This window comes from Boleophthalmus pectinirostris, unplaced genomic scaffold (assembly GCF_026225935.1).
Source record: "Boleophthalmus pectinirostris isolate CB_2022bp ecotype Guang Dong unplaced genomic scaffold, ASM2622593v1 HiC_scaffold_16, whole genome shotgun sequence".
NCBI lineage: Eukaryota > Metazoa > Chordata > Actinopteri > Gobiiformes > Gobiidae > Boleophthalmus > Boleophthalmus pectinirostris.
The window spans coordinates 1,393,092-1,410,319 of record NW_026571095.1 but is presented as its reverse complement, the minus strand read 5'-3'; the positions used below and the strand labels follow the sequence as shown (position 1 = coordinate 1,410,319).

General features: G+C 39.2%; 1 protein-coding gene across 1 annotated transcript in view; it reads left to right on the top strand.

The window, feature by feature from the left end:
• lig1 (ligase I, DNA, ATP-dependent) overlaps positions 1 to 15,021 on the top strand; it is a 151,028-nt gene extending 136,007 nt beyond the window's left edge. Inside the window, exons 25-27 of the mRNA XM_020941232.2 lie at positions 2,587 to 2,730; positions 5,294 to 5,386; positions 14,844 to 15,021. Coding sequence (XP_020796891.2) covers positions 2,587 to 2,730; positions 5,294 to 5,386; positions 14,844 to 14,918 — 312 coding nt within the window. The 3' untranslated portion in view covers positions 14,919 to 15,021. The remainder of the gene's footprint in view (positions 1 to 2,586; positions 2,731 to 5,293; positions 5,387 to 14,843) is intronic.
• Positions 15,022 to 17,228: the final 2,207 nt, after the last annotated feature.

Sequence of the window (17,228 nt, the reverse complement as noted above, 5' to 3'; positions counted from 1 at the left end):
GGAGGAGAGAGAGGGAGGAATGAAGACAGGTGGTAGTGAGGAGAGGGAGGAAGTGGAGGGGGAGGACAGGGAGGGATGAGGTGAAGAGAGGGTGGTTAGAGGAGGTGAGATGGGGTGACAAGGAGAGGAGAGAAGGAGAGAGATGAAGAGGATAGAAGAATGGAGAGAGAGGAGTAGGGGGGTAGAGGAGGAGAGAAAGAAATGAGATGGGGGCAAAGAGGAGAGGGGAAAGGGCAAAGAGGAGTAGAAAGGGAGAGTACAGGGAAGAAGAGGAGTAGAAAGAAAACAAGGTGAAGAAGGAAGAGAAGAGGAGAGAACAGCATGGAGAGAGTGGGAGGAGGAATATTTACAAAAAAGCAAATAGTAGCAGAGATTATAAAACTTTGAGGACATGTCACAGCAGCAGAAAGGACTAAGTGGGCGGGGCTAAAAGTTCAAACTGAAACATGTTCCTGACTCACAGTTTGGCCCTTTAATAGGACTTCTTTTTTGGCTATTATCCTGTGTTTGAGTGATGATGTCCTCCGTTTGGCCTTTCAAACCCACTGCTCTCCACACGCTACAAACTGCACAACTCGGTGTCGGCTTTGGCCCGCTTCAGTCCCGCGTTTGGTTTAATCTGGAGCAGAGGAGACAGGGGCGACAGGAGCGACGGGGGCAACCATCACAGAGTCACCGGATCACCTTTCATCACAATGTGTAGCTGGCGTGTTAGCCGCGGGCGCGTTAGCATGGTTTGACTTTGGGTTCAGAGCTGCGGGTCTCTGGGGAAGCGCGAGGCTGAGGCCAAGTCCACACAGACAGCAGAGGCTCTGTCACTGTCTGCTTACGCTACAATATTGTGAGACGGTTATTGTGTGATGGAATATCTATGAGTTTCAGGAAAGAGAGATGAAAAAAGCAATTAACTATAGAAGACAAAGTTCTCAAAATGTTGCCTGTGCTCATGAGTAGGTGCGAGATGTGGGATGTGGCTGTTGCCGAAACTACTTTAACACACACAGTTAGCCTTTGGAATTCTCACTGACTGTGGTATAAAAACCATTATTCTAGGGATGGGCATTCAATTAAATGTTTTTAATCGATCGTCGGGAGAATTAACGATCGATTAATCATTAACGTTTTTATATTAAAATGATCATCATTATTATTACTATCTGCACTACTAATCTGCATAAATAAATTCAACTTTACGACATATAAACCGTAACCACTCTAGAGCCACATCAGCCCGTTTATTATAATGTGTTTAATTCAGTTTTGCGCAACTCTCACAGAAACGAAACTTAAAACCGCATCGCTCATTTGCAGAAACTAAGTGAAGAAAAAATAAATAAATCAGCTCTTGTGCGCTGATGCGGTTCAGCTTTTGTCGAATTAATGACTCAGTGGAATACAGGTTAGTGTGACCATATTTGCGTTTGTCAAAACCAGGACACCGTACGGGGGGAGGGAGGTGGGGACTCGTCATCAACATTGCGCAACTCTCACCTGGCAAAACTTTTTCCCACTGGACATCGAAACATATGTGCTGCTTTGTACACTGTGCACATGGCCTCACACTTGTCCCGACCAGAAAGGAAAGCGTGGAATTCCTTGTACAATCATTGTTAAATATGCATTTGTGCTTCGGCACGTTGCAGGCTGACCGACTGTTTGTGTCTGCTCGCTCCTTCTGAGTGCAGAGAGACACATGTACAGACCCCCGTTTGTCCCCGGACATGGACGTTTGGTCACCTTACACTACGCACAGCAACCTACATTCCGTTTGTCGATTAAAATGAACGTAATCGATGAAATTTTTAATGATCAATTATTGATTAATCGACTAATCATGCCCATCCCTACATTATACATTCAAATATAATTCAGTACCACCTTTCTTTTGAATCTGAAATATTTTTAGTACCTCCAGGTCCCCATACCCCCAGTTGGGAAACAATCAACAAAAATCAAACTTCTCACCTCAAAATAACTCATTAATTCTGCAGAGGTCTGTGCTGTTCTTAGTGTTATTTCCCGTGACTCAGTGCTCGCCCCAAGACAAACGATTTCAGATTGATTAGGCTTTATCCAATTTTAATCAAGCTCCAGATTCATTGATTCCTGTTTAATGGTCAGTCATCAGCCAGGCCTGTCAGTAAAAACATGTGGCTCAGAGCAGACCATAGTCTTCTGTATCCAGAAGTGGACTAAAGGGAATGTGACGTCACCCACAGCGTTCAGCTCCAGTCAAATGAAGCTCACAGAGGCTTGTAGTTATAAGAGCCAAAGTGGAGACGAGTTTCATGTTAGAAATAGGAATTAATTTAAGGATAAACCAGGATTATATAGATCATGTTTTTTTTTTTTTTATCTTAACTGGCTGTGTTTTGCACTTGTTCTGTAGTTTGATTCCTTGTTTTTATGGATAAATACAAATATTTTTTATGAATCCATTTATTTGGTTTTAGTCATAGTTTTTATTTTTAGTTATAAGTTATGAATTATTACTAAATTAACATGAATCAGATTAGCATATAAATGTACAAACTAAATTTTGTCGCAAGTATTTGAGAACATCCCGTCTCTTGGTGTGTTTTGCAGGAGCACATCTTGCCAAAGCCCCGAGCGTACTTCAGGTTTGACCCGTCGGCGGAGCCTGACGTGTGGCTGGACGCGGTGCAGGTCTGGGAGGTCAAATGTGCCGACCTCTCGCTCTCTCCAGTTTACAAGGCTGGACTCGGACTGGTGAGTTCCTTGTGTCTGATGCCCTCCCATCCTCCAGTATCCCTGTGTGTCAGATGCCCTCCCATCCTCTTGTATTCCTGTGCCAGATGCCCTCCCATCCTCTTGTATTCCTGTGTCAGAAGTCGTATCATCCTCCTGTATGCCAGATGCCCTCCTGTTCCATAGTATGACATTAAACATTAAACAATCTTGTATCTATTACTGGAGTTTATTTAGCAAAAAACAAAAAATACTCTTAAAATCCTTCTTTCTTTCTGTAAGCATAGTCGCCTTTCCATAGATCTGACCCGTAATAAAGCCTTGTTACGTCACCTGTGATTTAATGGCATACTGTGGAATTTTCATCTGTGGATTACATCTCCATGGAGACAAGCAGGTGGCAGATGCTTCAAAAAAGTCCAATCTCAGTTGTCCATAGATGATTAAATTTACCCTTTTAGTTTCATCAGCCAGTCACAGCTGTCCGTACACCATTAAACCCGCCCTTTTAGTTCCGTCAGCCAATCCCAGCTGTCCGTAGACGATTAGTTTTATTAGCCAATCGCAACTGTCCAAATGATTGAACCCTCCTTCTTAGTGTCATCAGCCAATCCCAGCTGTCCCGTGTACTCCCTGTGTTTTCCTCTGATAGCTCCTCCATGTTCCGCTCCACTGGCAGTCCTGAAAAGTCACAATTATCTGGTCTTAATTGAGTTATTAAAAATGCTGTAAAAGACTCCGGGTGTAATGGAGGGATCGCCGTTAATTTGCTGTAGCGATTTGGAGTTTATCCCAGCGCAAACATAAAGCGTCTGTTGTTAAAGGAGAGGTAAGCTAGTTAAATCACCACTGCTGTCCCCGTGGAGGGAGAGGAGCTGGAAAATGGGACTGAAATTAAAGAAGAGGTGTAGGCGCCCATAATAAGAAATGTGCTTAGTGCAATACAGATTTTAATGGAGTCATAAGAGAGTGGTTAACAATATTGGTAATTAGAAAAAGGCTCATATTGGTCTGGGATTGGGAGTGTACTATATATATGTTATGGTATAGTTTGGACTAGGGTTCAAATAATACAACTAATTGTCAGTTAATTCAGAAATAAGTCATATAATATATAGAAAAACTTTAAATTGCATTATTACTTTTGTATATCAATCAAACTTCATCCGCTTTAATGGTGCATTGTGTAACATTTCTGGTGGAGGGTCCGTCAAATGCTTTTCTCCATGGACATGTTATTGCTTTGTCTGGAATGTTTCACAGTACGGCATTAAAGTTTTCTATCTTCATGGAGACCAAACCAGGCCAAGTTACAGGTCAGATCTGTGGAGAGGCGATCCCGTGTTTCTAGGGTATAAAAATCTATGTATCATTCCTTCATTCGTTTTTCAAAATAAAACCAAAAATAAGAAAACAAAAAAAACAACTTTCTTCATTATTTTTCATTTATTTTTATTTATTTGTCTCCCAAACCAAAATGAAAAAATGGATAACGATTAATTTTTTCAGTTTTCGATTTTGTGTTTAAATGAAAAATGGAAAAACGGATAACGACCATTTCCCATTTACATGACTAAAACTGCAACACCAGACTGACCCAGGACTGAATCAGGATTAAAGCAGGACTAAACCGTTTTCAGTCATGATCTGGTCCCAGTCTCAGTCCCGATCTGGTCAAGATCTGGTCCTGGTTAAGTCCATACGCGGCGCAAAAGTCCGGCATCTAAGTTTAAGTCGCGGAAACGGAAAACGTCCGTTATCCGTTTTATCCATTATTCAATTAAAAACAAAATGGAAAACTGAAAAAACAAATCATTATCTGTTTTTTCATTTTGATTTTGGAGACAAATAACGAAGAAAATTGTTGTGTTTTTTTTCGTTTTCCTCTTTTTGGTTTTATATTGATGAACGAATGACACACGGATTTTTTAAACCACCTGTAAATGAACTGTAAGGTAGAGAGAGCTGTTTAATGTCATACTGTGGAACATTCCAGGCAGAGCAATGACATCTCCATAGAAACAAGCAGGTGACGGACCCTCAACCAAAATGTTACACAATACACCTTTAAATCTAAAAGTAAAAATCTACAAACTTGCAGAGCATTTGTGATCTTAAAAATGACTCTAAAAATACAAACTGATTAAAGGTAATTTATGTAACTTTTTCATATTCGTCACCTGCTTGTCTCTATGGAGATGTTGTTGCTATGCTGTGATAGTCTCCCAGTATGAGTAGAAGTATTTGTACATTCATATAGTTAATTACATCTGTAACTAGCGGCGTCAACCTCCTGTCTCCATGAAGGTAGCTCAGTTTAATTTCAGTTCTGTGGAAGATTTAAGCAGGTGCTCCACGCTAATCTGAAAAATGACTTAATGCAGCTTTAATTGATTCTTAAAATAATGTTTAGTTTTAGAGCGGAACTGAATATTACAACACACCTGTCCAAAAGTTGTGATAACACTGATATTGATAATTAGTTGAATACTACAGTTTGAGTGCAGCAGAGGTTTGAGGAGTCCTGGTGTAGACTAACAGTGTTTCGTGGGGTTACTAACAGTAGTTTTGTTGTGTTCTTCAGGTGGATCCAGAAAAGGGAATTTCTTTAAGATTTCCTCGTTTCCTTCGAATCAGAGACGACAAGAAACCCGAGGACGCTACCACCGGGTCTCAGGTAACCATGGAGACACGGAACTATAACAGCAATATATACAGCAGGGTCTGGGCAAGAGCGACGCAGCAGCACTGTGTCTGATTTGAATTTAAGCAAAATCTGAATCTATCGTTTGTGATGCACAAAGAGCTTATTCAAAATTAAAATGGGGAAAAAGTATTGAAATCTTAAATAAGGGTAAAAAGTGATTTTGCTCTGGCTAAGGCAATTAGCAAATCACAAAGGCTCCAGCTTTTGTAGTACTATAATTTCTTCCACAAACAACAAAAGCTCCTGTCTTATTCTGCATAAAAACTGCTAACCCTGTAGTTTAGATTTGTACAAACATGTTCTGAAATGGGAGCCTTGTATTAGTTTGGCACTTTTTGTCACCAAACAGACCTGGGGTTATTTTGTTTCATTCACACATGTTTAACACACCAACCCTGCAGATTTAGACTGAGTTCTTCTTTCAAATAGAAAACACACTGTTCCACCTTATGATGTCATGTAGTAATAGAGGAAGTACTTCACTGTTTTTTAAAATTCCGTACATATTCAGTAGAATCATTTGGATAACTTCAGCTAGGGCTGCATCTAAAATCAAAAGATTGATAGATTGCGATCTCTACTTCAGTTGATGTTGATGATAAAGTGAACGCAATTTAATCGACCGGTCTACAGCCAATCATGTGGCAGTAAGAGTGCGTGGAGATGACGAGGATTTACGCCCACTTGTTTAGGAAACAGTAGCCTGAGCCACAGTGCATCTCTTTATGTTTCCTCACATGTTCACAAGTTTTGACTTAAATCTGCACAATTTGACTAAAAGTCCCGTGTTTCTCTCCCTCTGCCTCCTTGTGTGTGCAGTGCCGTCTGACCACTGCCCCGCTCTCCCTCTCTCGCTCTGATCCAGCCACAGCTCCTCACCTTTTCTCCTCTTTCTCTCCTATGGTGTTTCTCATCTTTATAATCCAAGTTACTGGAAGTAAATGACTTTTTTCTCACCATTTATGAGTGAAACTTAAGACCTCATTTAATTGTCATTCTTTTATTTCCCTATATCGCCCAACTCTAATTTCAGCCTTTGAATTGCCAATCTCTTTTATACTAAAGGCTAAAGGAGCTGTTCACTTGAAAACTACCACTACATGACATCACGAGGTTGAACAGAGCATTATGAACTTTGGAGATGTAGACAGACTAATAATAAAGAGTTACTCAAACATGTGTGAATGAAACAAAACACAACTTTAGATCTGTTTTTGAGGAGGGAACAAGATATCATTGTGTGATAATGGACTTTAAAAATGTGAACTTTGAACAGAATCCTATTATTGAAATAGAGTAGTTTTTTTTCATGCTTGCCAGAAAAATCCCTATTTTTTCAAGTCTTGTAGTGCTCTTCGGCAAGACACGTCACTTCCCTTGCCTTAGTTTGAATCTGTAATGAGTTGTTGCTTGAATGAAGAGAATCATATTTAATTTTGGTGACCACATCTCTGTATTTTAAAAGGTGCACTATGTAACTTTTTGGTTTGAGGATCCATCACCTTCTTGTTTCTATGGATGTCATTGCTCTGTCTAGAACAGGGGTCGGCAACCCAAAAGGTTCAAAGAGCCATATTGGCCCATTGGGGGAAAGCGCTTCTCAGGTGGAGGCACCGGACACCACCCCCCGCTTCAGCTCATCTGTTTGTTCTGCTGAAACATTTTTATGTGTTTGCATTTACACACACAGCTGATGGATCAGATCCATGACCAGAGATGAACGAGGATTTTACCCCTAAACAAACCATATTAAAACAACAACAAAAAATCATTCCTTTTCCATTTTCACTCATTTTTGAAAAAGCTCCAGGGAGCCACTAGGGGAGTGCTAAAGAGCCGCAGGTTGCCGACCCCTGATCTAGAATGTTCCATAGTATGACATTAAACAGCTCTACCTTACATTTATTCAATTACCGTTGGTTTTATAGCTCAAAAATACCTAATAATAATAATTTTGCCAGACTGTGAAACATTCCAGACAAAGCAGTGACATCTCCATGGAGAAAAGCTTTTGACGAACCAGAAAAGTTACACAACGCACCTTTGAATAAATTATATAAAATGGGACTACCTCTGCTCTATTATTCTAGTCTTTCATTTGGCCTTGTGTAAAATCCATGTAAAACTTTAATAGCGGTTGTGTTCATGGTCAGAGCTTTGCAATAAAACTTAAATAAGAACAATGAAAGGGCACACTGTGTTTTCAATGGGGACACTTGAGGAACAGTCCTTCACTCAGCAAAACACAAGTGAGGAATTATGAAAGGAAAACTAAGGAGGAAAAGGAAGAGGAGGGACTGCGGAATACAAAAATTATATGTTTGATCGATATGTGTGGAATCTGTCAAGTTAAAGGGCCCATATTATGCTATTTTCTGATCTATGTGATGAGGAAACTACTAATTTATAACAAAATTATTACTAAATTATAACAAACAGACCTGCACATTGAGGCTTAGTTTTTCTCTCAAATTGAAAATCACACCACATTGTGAAGTCATGTTGTAATACAGGAGGTTTTCTACTGTGTTTTTAATAATAATTTATCATTTCAGCTCTGGAATTGCCAAACTCTACTGAGCTTACGGTAAAAGAAAACTACCGCTTAATGACATCACAAGGTGGAACAGAGCATTATGAGCTTTGGAGATGTAGACAGACTAATAATAAAGTGTTAATCAAACGTGTGAATGATACAAGCACAACCCTAGGTTTGTTTTTGAGGAGGAAACATTATAACATGACTTAAAGAGTTTCAAATTTTGGACATGGGACCTCATTTCCTTGTGAGCCAGAGTGTTGGAGACGTGTGGAGACACTTTTTGAAATATTCCATCCAGTCCTTGTATTTGCAGAGGTCGCTGGTGCAAAGCTAGTGCATGTCAATGGCCATACTTATCCTGCCACTAAAAATAGTCTTACCCACTCCACAAAACACCTGAAGAAAATCTATTATTACACCAGACTGTCATGTAAATGTCTGTGTTGATAAAATAAGTTTAGAAGTAAAATCAACCTTGGATTTTAAGGATTTATGTCTGAGCAGTGGCAGTGAGTTGTACTTCCTGATAGAAAGCTCGGCAGCGGCGGACTGATATATGAGAAAATAGTCCCTTAACATGCGACAATTCATGTGATGCAAGGTTAGTTTTATTTCAAACATGATTCTGTCAACACAGACATTCACATGGACAGTCTGGTGTAATAATAGATTTGTTTCGGGTGTTTTGTGAAGAGGATAAGACATTGACATTGACATGCACTAGCAGCACCAGCAACCTCTGCAAATACAAGGACTGGATGGAATATTTTAAAACGTGTCTCCACACGTCTCCAACACTCTGGCTCACTAGGAAATTAGGTCCTATGTCCAAACTTCCGACTGTTCCGACTGTCCCTTTAAAGCTAACAAAAGTCCATTTTGTGTAATAAAGGATTTTTAAAGGAACTGTATGTAAATCTTACATTGAATAGCCTAGCTCCTGATTGGCTCTTTGGTTGCTGAATTCCAAATATGAAAGTACTCCAAATTTGCTCCTATAACTGCCGGCCTCGATGAGCTTCATTTGACTGGAGCTGAACATCACGAATAGATGACGTCACACTCCCTTAGTCGTCTCCTTCACACAGACTATGGCGTCTTCCCTCCACGCTCGGATAAAAGTAAACAGTATTTTGAATCAGAGCTGGGGGCTGTTTCTCCATTTCAGACGGATCTACAAAACCACCACAACAAACACGGACACGCTCCCCTTTAATCCCCCCTGAACCTGGGGGGCGCTGTGCTTCACTCACACCGGGGCTCTTATCATGTTTTCAGACGCGACCAACAAGAGGTTTTAGCAGCAATAATTACACAGTTTAGATCAGAATCGTCTCAGAATAATTAAACCCCGAGGAGGAGTTGGAGTCTTTGTTTTGGTTTCTCCGGGTCTGACGTTACAGAGAAGTGTCATTTGGCAATTTGTTTTTATTTATTTATTTTATTTTTATTATTTCTTACAGCTGCATTGTGTAACTTATCCATAGAAAGAAGCAGGTGACCAACCCTCCACCAGATTTATCATTGATCTGTCTGAAATGTTTCACAGTATGACATTAAACAACTCAACTTTACATTTATTTAATTACAGGTGGTTTTATCACTCAAAAATACCTCAAAAAAACAGACATTCGAACTGTGAGTGGGGTCGCCTCTCCACAGATCTGATCTAGGGCTGGGCGATATGGAGCAAAAAATATATATATATTTTGCTATATCGCGATATCTGTACAGGAAAAAATAACCCCCAAACAAAGGTCTTTATTTAGTGAAGTGCAAGAGGCAGGCAGTTCATGTAGGAACAAAGTGCTTCTGCCACATTTAAGAATACAAAAAATCCCTTATTACATAAATATGAGCTCCATTAGCAGAGGAAGCTCGGGAGGTTCATTATTTTAACAGACCCATATTCCTCACCAGCATAAGGAGCTGTGAGGTTTCCCACAATCCACTGCAGATCAAACCCAACATTTCCAAACACTATTTTACAAGTTATACTGCAGCAGATTATTGATTAAAATCTTCTGCATAAATAAACTTTACATTACTAAACTTTACAACATATAAAGCATAACAACTCTAGAGCCACATCAGCCCGTTTGAGATTACGGTAACACTTTATAATAACTACACCTTATTTAGCCTTAATAAAGCATGAACAAAGACTTAATTAATAATGATTCACGCTTAGTAACGACTTAATTACTGCCTGAATTAGCACTTAACTTGCACTTAATTTGCTTGTGTTAATAGTTACTCATAAGTATTTCTTACTTAATTACTCATGAACTAACCATTTGTGTGTGCATTTGTAAATGTATATTTAAGTACAAATTTGAGCATTTATTAATGATTAGTAAGCCATGAGAGAATGATTTACTACTAATGCATTATTGTTTCTCTGGAATTTGACCAACCTTAACAAATGCTTAATAAACATAATTAGTCTTCACTTTAGAAAAGCTCTCAGAAAGACTTAACTAACAGATAACAGCTGCCTGAATTATCATTGCATTGCATTATTAGTAAATCATTCTCTCATAGCTTACTAATCATTAATAAATGCTCAAATGTGAACTTAAATATGCATTTGTAAACATGCAAATGGTTAGTTCAAGAGTAATTAAGAAGTATTGAGTAACTATTTACAGCACAGGCGAATTAAGTGCAAGTTAAGTGCTAATTCAGGTAGTAATTAAGTAGTTACTAAGAGTGAATCATTATTAATTAAGTCTTTGTTCATGCTTTATTAAGACTAAATAAGGTGTAGTGATTATAAAGTGTTACCCAAATTTGCATAAACAGCACTCTCCTTCTGCTGCTAATGCTTTTCAACTTCTTTCGGACTAAAGGACACGACGAGGTGGAATATGAGGATGTGCTGCTGATGGTTTTGTCTGTAAATGGTGTAAAGTTTTCATGGTGCTAAAAGCTTTTCACTGGCACCAACTTTCAGCATTCACAGCGACAGTGAGGAGTGAATGAGACACAAGCAGCAAAATCAGGGGGCGAAATCAGAATTGAATATAAGCATTATATCGATATACACGATATGTCAGAATCCATATTGAGTTTAAAAAATATCTCGATATATTTAAAATATCGAGATATCGTCCACCCCTAATCTGACCTGTAACTTGGTCTGGTTTGATCTCCATAAAGATAGAAAAGTTTAATCCCATACTGTGAAACATTGCAGGCAAAGCAATAACATCTTCTGGGAGAAAAGCGTCTGACGGAGCCTCCTAGAGAAAAGTTACACAGTGCACTTTTAACACATTTACAGTTTTGTTCTTTGTCCCAGAGAATAACTTTGACTTTTTTATTGGCTCTGTGGGGAATGCACCACTTCATAAATCTCTGGACAATATTATAATTCTTTCTTATTTAAACAGAAACTTTCCACGAGAAAAACAGCGTAACACAATTAGAGCGTTACCAAATATGTGAGACTTAAATATTCCCCTGAAGCAGCCACAGAGGATTTAAGGTAATCTTGTGCTTAGTTCATTCTGATACTGCACAAGAGAGAATCACGTTAGTGGGATCGTTCTGATTTAAAAAGAAAAACAAACTTGTAATTAGAATGGTGTAAGGGAAATGGTGTAATGGAGATGGAGCTTCTCCATTCTGGTTGTGAACACAAGTCTTTAAGATTCATGAAATGATTAAAGGGGCAGTATTTGTATTGTCTTGCCCCAGAACAGAGGTTTAGTCCTGGCTTAGTCCTGGTTTAGTTTGGCCCTTTTTTAAAATTTCTGTTTAAGTTTTGGTTTCTGGTTTATTTAAGGTTCAGTTTTTGTCAAGATAAATAGATATAGTCCTAGTTTAGACTTGGTTTAATCCTATTTCAGACTTGGTTTAAACATGGTTTAGTCCTCGTTCAGATCTGGTTTAGTCGTAGTTTAGAACTGGTTTAGTCCTCGTTCAGACCTTGTTTAGTTCTAGTTTAGACCTGGTTTAGTCCTAGTTCAGACCTAGTTTAGTTCTAGCCCAGGCCTGGTTTAATCAGAGTCCAGACTTGGTTTTCTTCTAGTTCAGGCCTCGTTCAGACCTGGTTTAGTCCTGGTCCAGACCTGTTTTAGACTTAGCCCAGGCCTGGTTTAGACTTGGTCCAGACCTGGTTTAGTCCTTCTCCAGACCTGGTTTAGTCCTAGTCCAGACCTGGTCTAGTCCTAGTCCAGGCCTGGTTTAGTCCTAGTTCAGACCTAGTTTAGTTCTAGCCCAGGCCTGGTTTAATCAGAGTCCAGACTTGGTTTTCTTCTAGTTCAGGCCTCGTTCAGACCTGGTTTAGTCCTGGTCCAGACCTGGTTTAGTCTTAGTTTAAACCTGATTTAGGCCTAGTCCAGACCTGGTTTAGTCCTGGTCCAGACCTGTTTTAGACTTAGCCCAGGCCTGGTTTAGACTTGGTCCAGACCTGGTTTAGTCCTTCTCCAGACCTGGTTTAGTCCTAGTCCAGGCCTGGTTTAGTCCTAGTTCAGACCTGGTTTAGTCCTGGTTTAGTCCTGGTTTAGTCCTGGTTCAGACCTGGTTTAGTTCTTGCTCAGACTTTGTTTAGTCTTAGTCCAGACCTGGATTAGTCCTGGTCCAGTCCTGGTCGGGGTCTTTGAGTACATTTGCTCGGAGTCATTAGCTGTGTTGCGCTCTATGTTAATGCGCCCCCTGCTGGTTAAACAGCAGCAGTATTGGCTCTGCAGTGGATCATTGAAATCCAGCTCAAGTCCGAATCAATATTTGCTGCCCGGACTTGGACTGGGACTCAGAGCCGGGCTCAGTGGGCTGATTCGAGTGGACTTTAATGTGGCGCTCTGCGAGGCCCCCTGCTGGAAGGATATTCACTTCACTGCTGCTGCTGCCAGTGACCACATGTGGAGAATATTCAAACCTGGCTTCTATAGGCCCTTTAAAAGTTTCCAAACAAAATCCTTTATGAAATCCAGTCTGGAGGCCATAGTGAAGTGGAACAGAATGCATTTTCAAAGAGGAATTTTGGATTATCTGTCTTAATAAAGCGTGGATAAATACTTAAAGGTCCTATATCACATAAAATGGATTCTTGTGAGCTTTAGGCCAGGATATAATGTCGTTTCCTTCTCAAAAACAGACTGGGAGTTGTTTCATTCACACATGCTTGAGTATCTCTTTATTATTAATCTGTCTACGTCAGTATTTTTACAGTGTATTTTACTTTTTTCTTGGGACCCATACTTTAAAAGTCACAAACTGTTGCGACCCAAGTCAATAGACGGTATTCATACACTAAACAATAAAGGTGGATTTGAGCATAACTGAACGTTAATGAGGATATTTTATTGTTTACTGAGTGATCGTGTCTCTCTGAACAATTGATATTACTCAAGTTTTAAACAATAAAAAACAGTCATTGAAGCTGCAATAAAAGGATCCATAAGTCACCTATTTGGACATTAAATGTAGATCTATTTCTTTTCAACATTCAACTGAACCTAGCCAGGCTGGCACCACCTAGTGCCTCCGCTCAATTTAATTTCTCTCCAGCGACTAGGTCAGGAATCAGAATACACTAGATGGTTTGCAAGAACCCTGGAAAGTGTGAGTCCGTACAGTAAAGAGCCATACATTCTGTGTTTGCAGCGATTCCCGAGATCAAGGATTTAAAACTGGAACAAAGAGAATGTTTGATGAATTTTATGAAGGGGAAAGTCGTTATTGCTTAATATACCAGTTAGCCCTGTTAACGGCGCATTACATATATCACGACCAAATAACAGCGATTGGTAAAATAAAAAGTACCCACCTACCGTCGAGCGAACAAATCCTAATGTTGCGAGGTCAGACGGTTTCCACAAAGTGAAACCAGCTGATGAATCAGACCACACTGAAAAAGCAATATTAGAACAAAACAGTCACTCGCTCTCATGTGTCAGAAGTGTATATTACAGACCTACATACAGATCGTGACAAGGTGACCCCAAATAAATCTCTCGCGACCCACCTGAAGGTCGTGACCCAGTCTTTGGGAAACAATGGTCTACATCTCCAAAGCTCAAAATGCTCTGTTCCAACTTGTGATGTCATGAAGTGGAAGTTTTCAAATGAAGAGCTCCATTTAGAGATTGACAATTCCAGATCTGAAATTATCCAAATGATTCTAGTGAAGGTGTACTAATTAGCTGTTACTTATACTAATTAGCTGTTACTTAACTATTAGTTGGTATTTATCAAACATTTATTAATGCTTATTAAGATTTTAATGTACAGAAACATCTATTGTATTCCCCACTACTTCAATGGGAACAAAAATAGTTGCATAATTCTTGCAAAATATACAGTCTTAGACAAATAAGCATTGAAAGTACTTTAGAAATACAAAAACCAAAGATGTAATTAAGCACTTATTATGCATTTTACTAGTAACTAACTTAATATGTGGTCTCTAAACTCTAAAGTGTTATCAAAAACACTTGAGTTTAGTCTCTTTCTTCTGGCTTTGAAATACATAGTTTTATATTTAGATGTGAACCGTGAACAGCAGAAAAACATGAAGAAATGTGTAATCTTAAAGCTAAAATAAAACCTGAAGCCCCGCCCCCTCACAGCCCTCTGCGTTCAACTCTTTCAGCGCTGATCTGTTCTTTCTCGTGTCACAAACGTGGAGTTACACAGATGATAATGTCGGGTTTGGGTCAATCTCGACACACGTTTCTCTTTACTCTGATTGTTACTCACCTGATCACTTCTCTCCCTCGCTCTCTCCTCTTTTTCCCGTCATCTCTCTCCTCTCTCGTTCTGTCTGTCGCTCCTTTCTTCTTCTCTCCCAACATCTTTCTCTCTCCCTTTCACACTCCTTGTTTTCTCTCCTAATCTCTCTAACTTTTCTTTCCTCCTCCCTCTCTCATTTCGCAGATTGCAGATTTGTACAGGAAGCAGCAGCAGATCCAGAATCAGGGAGAGAAGGCGGACCCGGAGGATTACTACTGATGCCCTCCCGTAACGCCCACAGTAATGATACCAATCAGTGTAATTGTAAATAGCTTCAATGTTTTTGTAATTCTGAAGAAAATAAAGACGAGTTTTAAGATTGGGACTGGATTGTTTTTTCTGTTTTCTTTGTTCAGTCTGTAATGAACAAAGTGATGTTTTTTATTTATTTCACTTTTCTGTTGAAGGTCCGCCACCTACTTGTCTCCATGGAGATTATTCCAAAGGTCAGATGGTCAGTAAATGGTCAGATCTATGGAGAAGCAAGCCTGCACATGGTAAAAGTGTGTTGTTTTTAAGGGATTTTTCAGCTATAAAACATCTACAACTGAACAAATTCAAGGGAGATAGGTTTAATGCTCTACTGTGGAACATTCCAGGCAAAGAAACTGCATCTCCATGGAGACAAAAAAGTAGCAGACCCTCCACCTTAGAAGTTACACAATGCATATGACATGCTTTTCCAATTCTGAGGTAGTTGTTTTGAATATTTAATCATAGTTTTAAATCAGTTCGACTTTGTTAAATGTCTTGGTTTGGTTTGTGGTATAAAAGGTAAAAAAAAAAAAAAATACAGGAAGTAACAACTAATACTTGTTTAACAGCACAAACCAGCTCATCTGTTGAAGTTCCAGCTAAATCAGTTATTTTTGGTCAGACTGTGTAAAACAAAGATCTAAACTTGAGGAACTGCTTCAGACAGAGCAGTGCCTACAGCTGGCATCACACTTCCAGGGAATGTTGATGCAGTAAGTATCAATTCTATCTGTAAAAAAATATTCGTTGTGCATGTTTTGAGTTGATGGGAACACCAGAGCAGCTTGACACGGGGATAGCGTGACCAGATTTTCAAAATCAAAAACTGGGACACTCTTGGTTTGTGGTGGTTGGTAATAACTAGGGATGTAACAATAACTGAAATATTGTGATATTGTATTGTCATAGTTCTCACAATAATATCATGGACCATCACAATATATCGAATTACAAGTCTCTTTTCTTAAATGAAGAGTTATGGTGCAGCAATCGTGAAAAAAGACAGAGGGAACTACATAGACCATGATCCTTTGCTCCATTTCAGTACAGACTACAAGAAGAAATAACAGTTCTAACACTTTTAAGTCTTAGTTCTTTGGATTAAGTCTTGTCAAGGCATTTTAAGAGGAAAAAGTATCATATAAACAGTTTTGTTAACCTCCACAAAATATCGCAATAAATATCATACAGTGAGATGTATGTCTTGAAAATATGATACAAAGAGATTTGGATATTGTTACATCCCTAATCGTGAACCTCTCTACCATTAGGGCTGGGTATCATTAAGAAGTTGTCAATGCGATACATACCTCGATACATAAGCCACAATACAATACATATCTTGATACTGTGCACTTTCAATTTGATACGATATATTGGAAATTGATTCGATACAGTTCAATAAAAATAAAGTCTCGTGGCTGTGATACTAAAAGTCTTTGTTAAAACACGTCATGTGCAAAACTTAAACATTTTACTCATCAAAACAGTGAAAAAGTTAAATATGTTGGATAAGTGAGTTTCCTTCCACTAAACAAGCAACAAAACTGTAGCGCTGTAAGAAAATAGTAGTAAAACATACCAAAAAATAATCTTGGAGATATATTGATACTGTATCATCACTTTAAATGATACGGTATATCGATATTTCAATATTTTTACACACCCCTACCCACCATATCATGAGCTTTCCCACGATATCGCAATAAATATCGTACCGTGAGGTTCATACCATGACAATATTTTATCGTGAGACTTGGATATCATTACACCCCTAGTAATAACAACATTGTGTAAAAAGTGCGTAATTAAGGAAAATTGTTGAGTCAGTATAGTCACATTTTCTTTGGGTTTTGGTCATTTTTGAGCAGCTTTTCAGTATTTTACCGAAACAAATTATGGTTTAGGCCTCTTTACTCTTTACTGTTGCCAGGGATCAGATTGGTCAAAAATATGGACACCGGGACATTTTTTGTATAAAACTGGGACACATCACTGGTTTGGGATAAATCTGCTGGGACAGGGGACACAGGCTCAAAACTGGGACTGTCCAGAGGAAATGGGGACGTCTGGGCACCCTACAGTAACCAGGCTGGCGCCACCTCGTGCCTTCACTCAATTTCATTTCTCTCCAGCAACTAGGTCAGGAATCAGAATACACTAGACCAGGGGTGTCAAACATATGGCCCGGGGGCCAGATCCGGCCCTCCAAGACCTTTAATCTGGCCCTTGGCTGATTTTCTACTAAAATATTTTAATTATATTTTCTCTTTA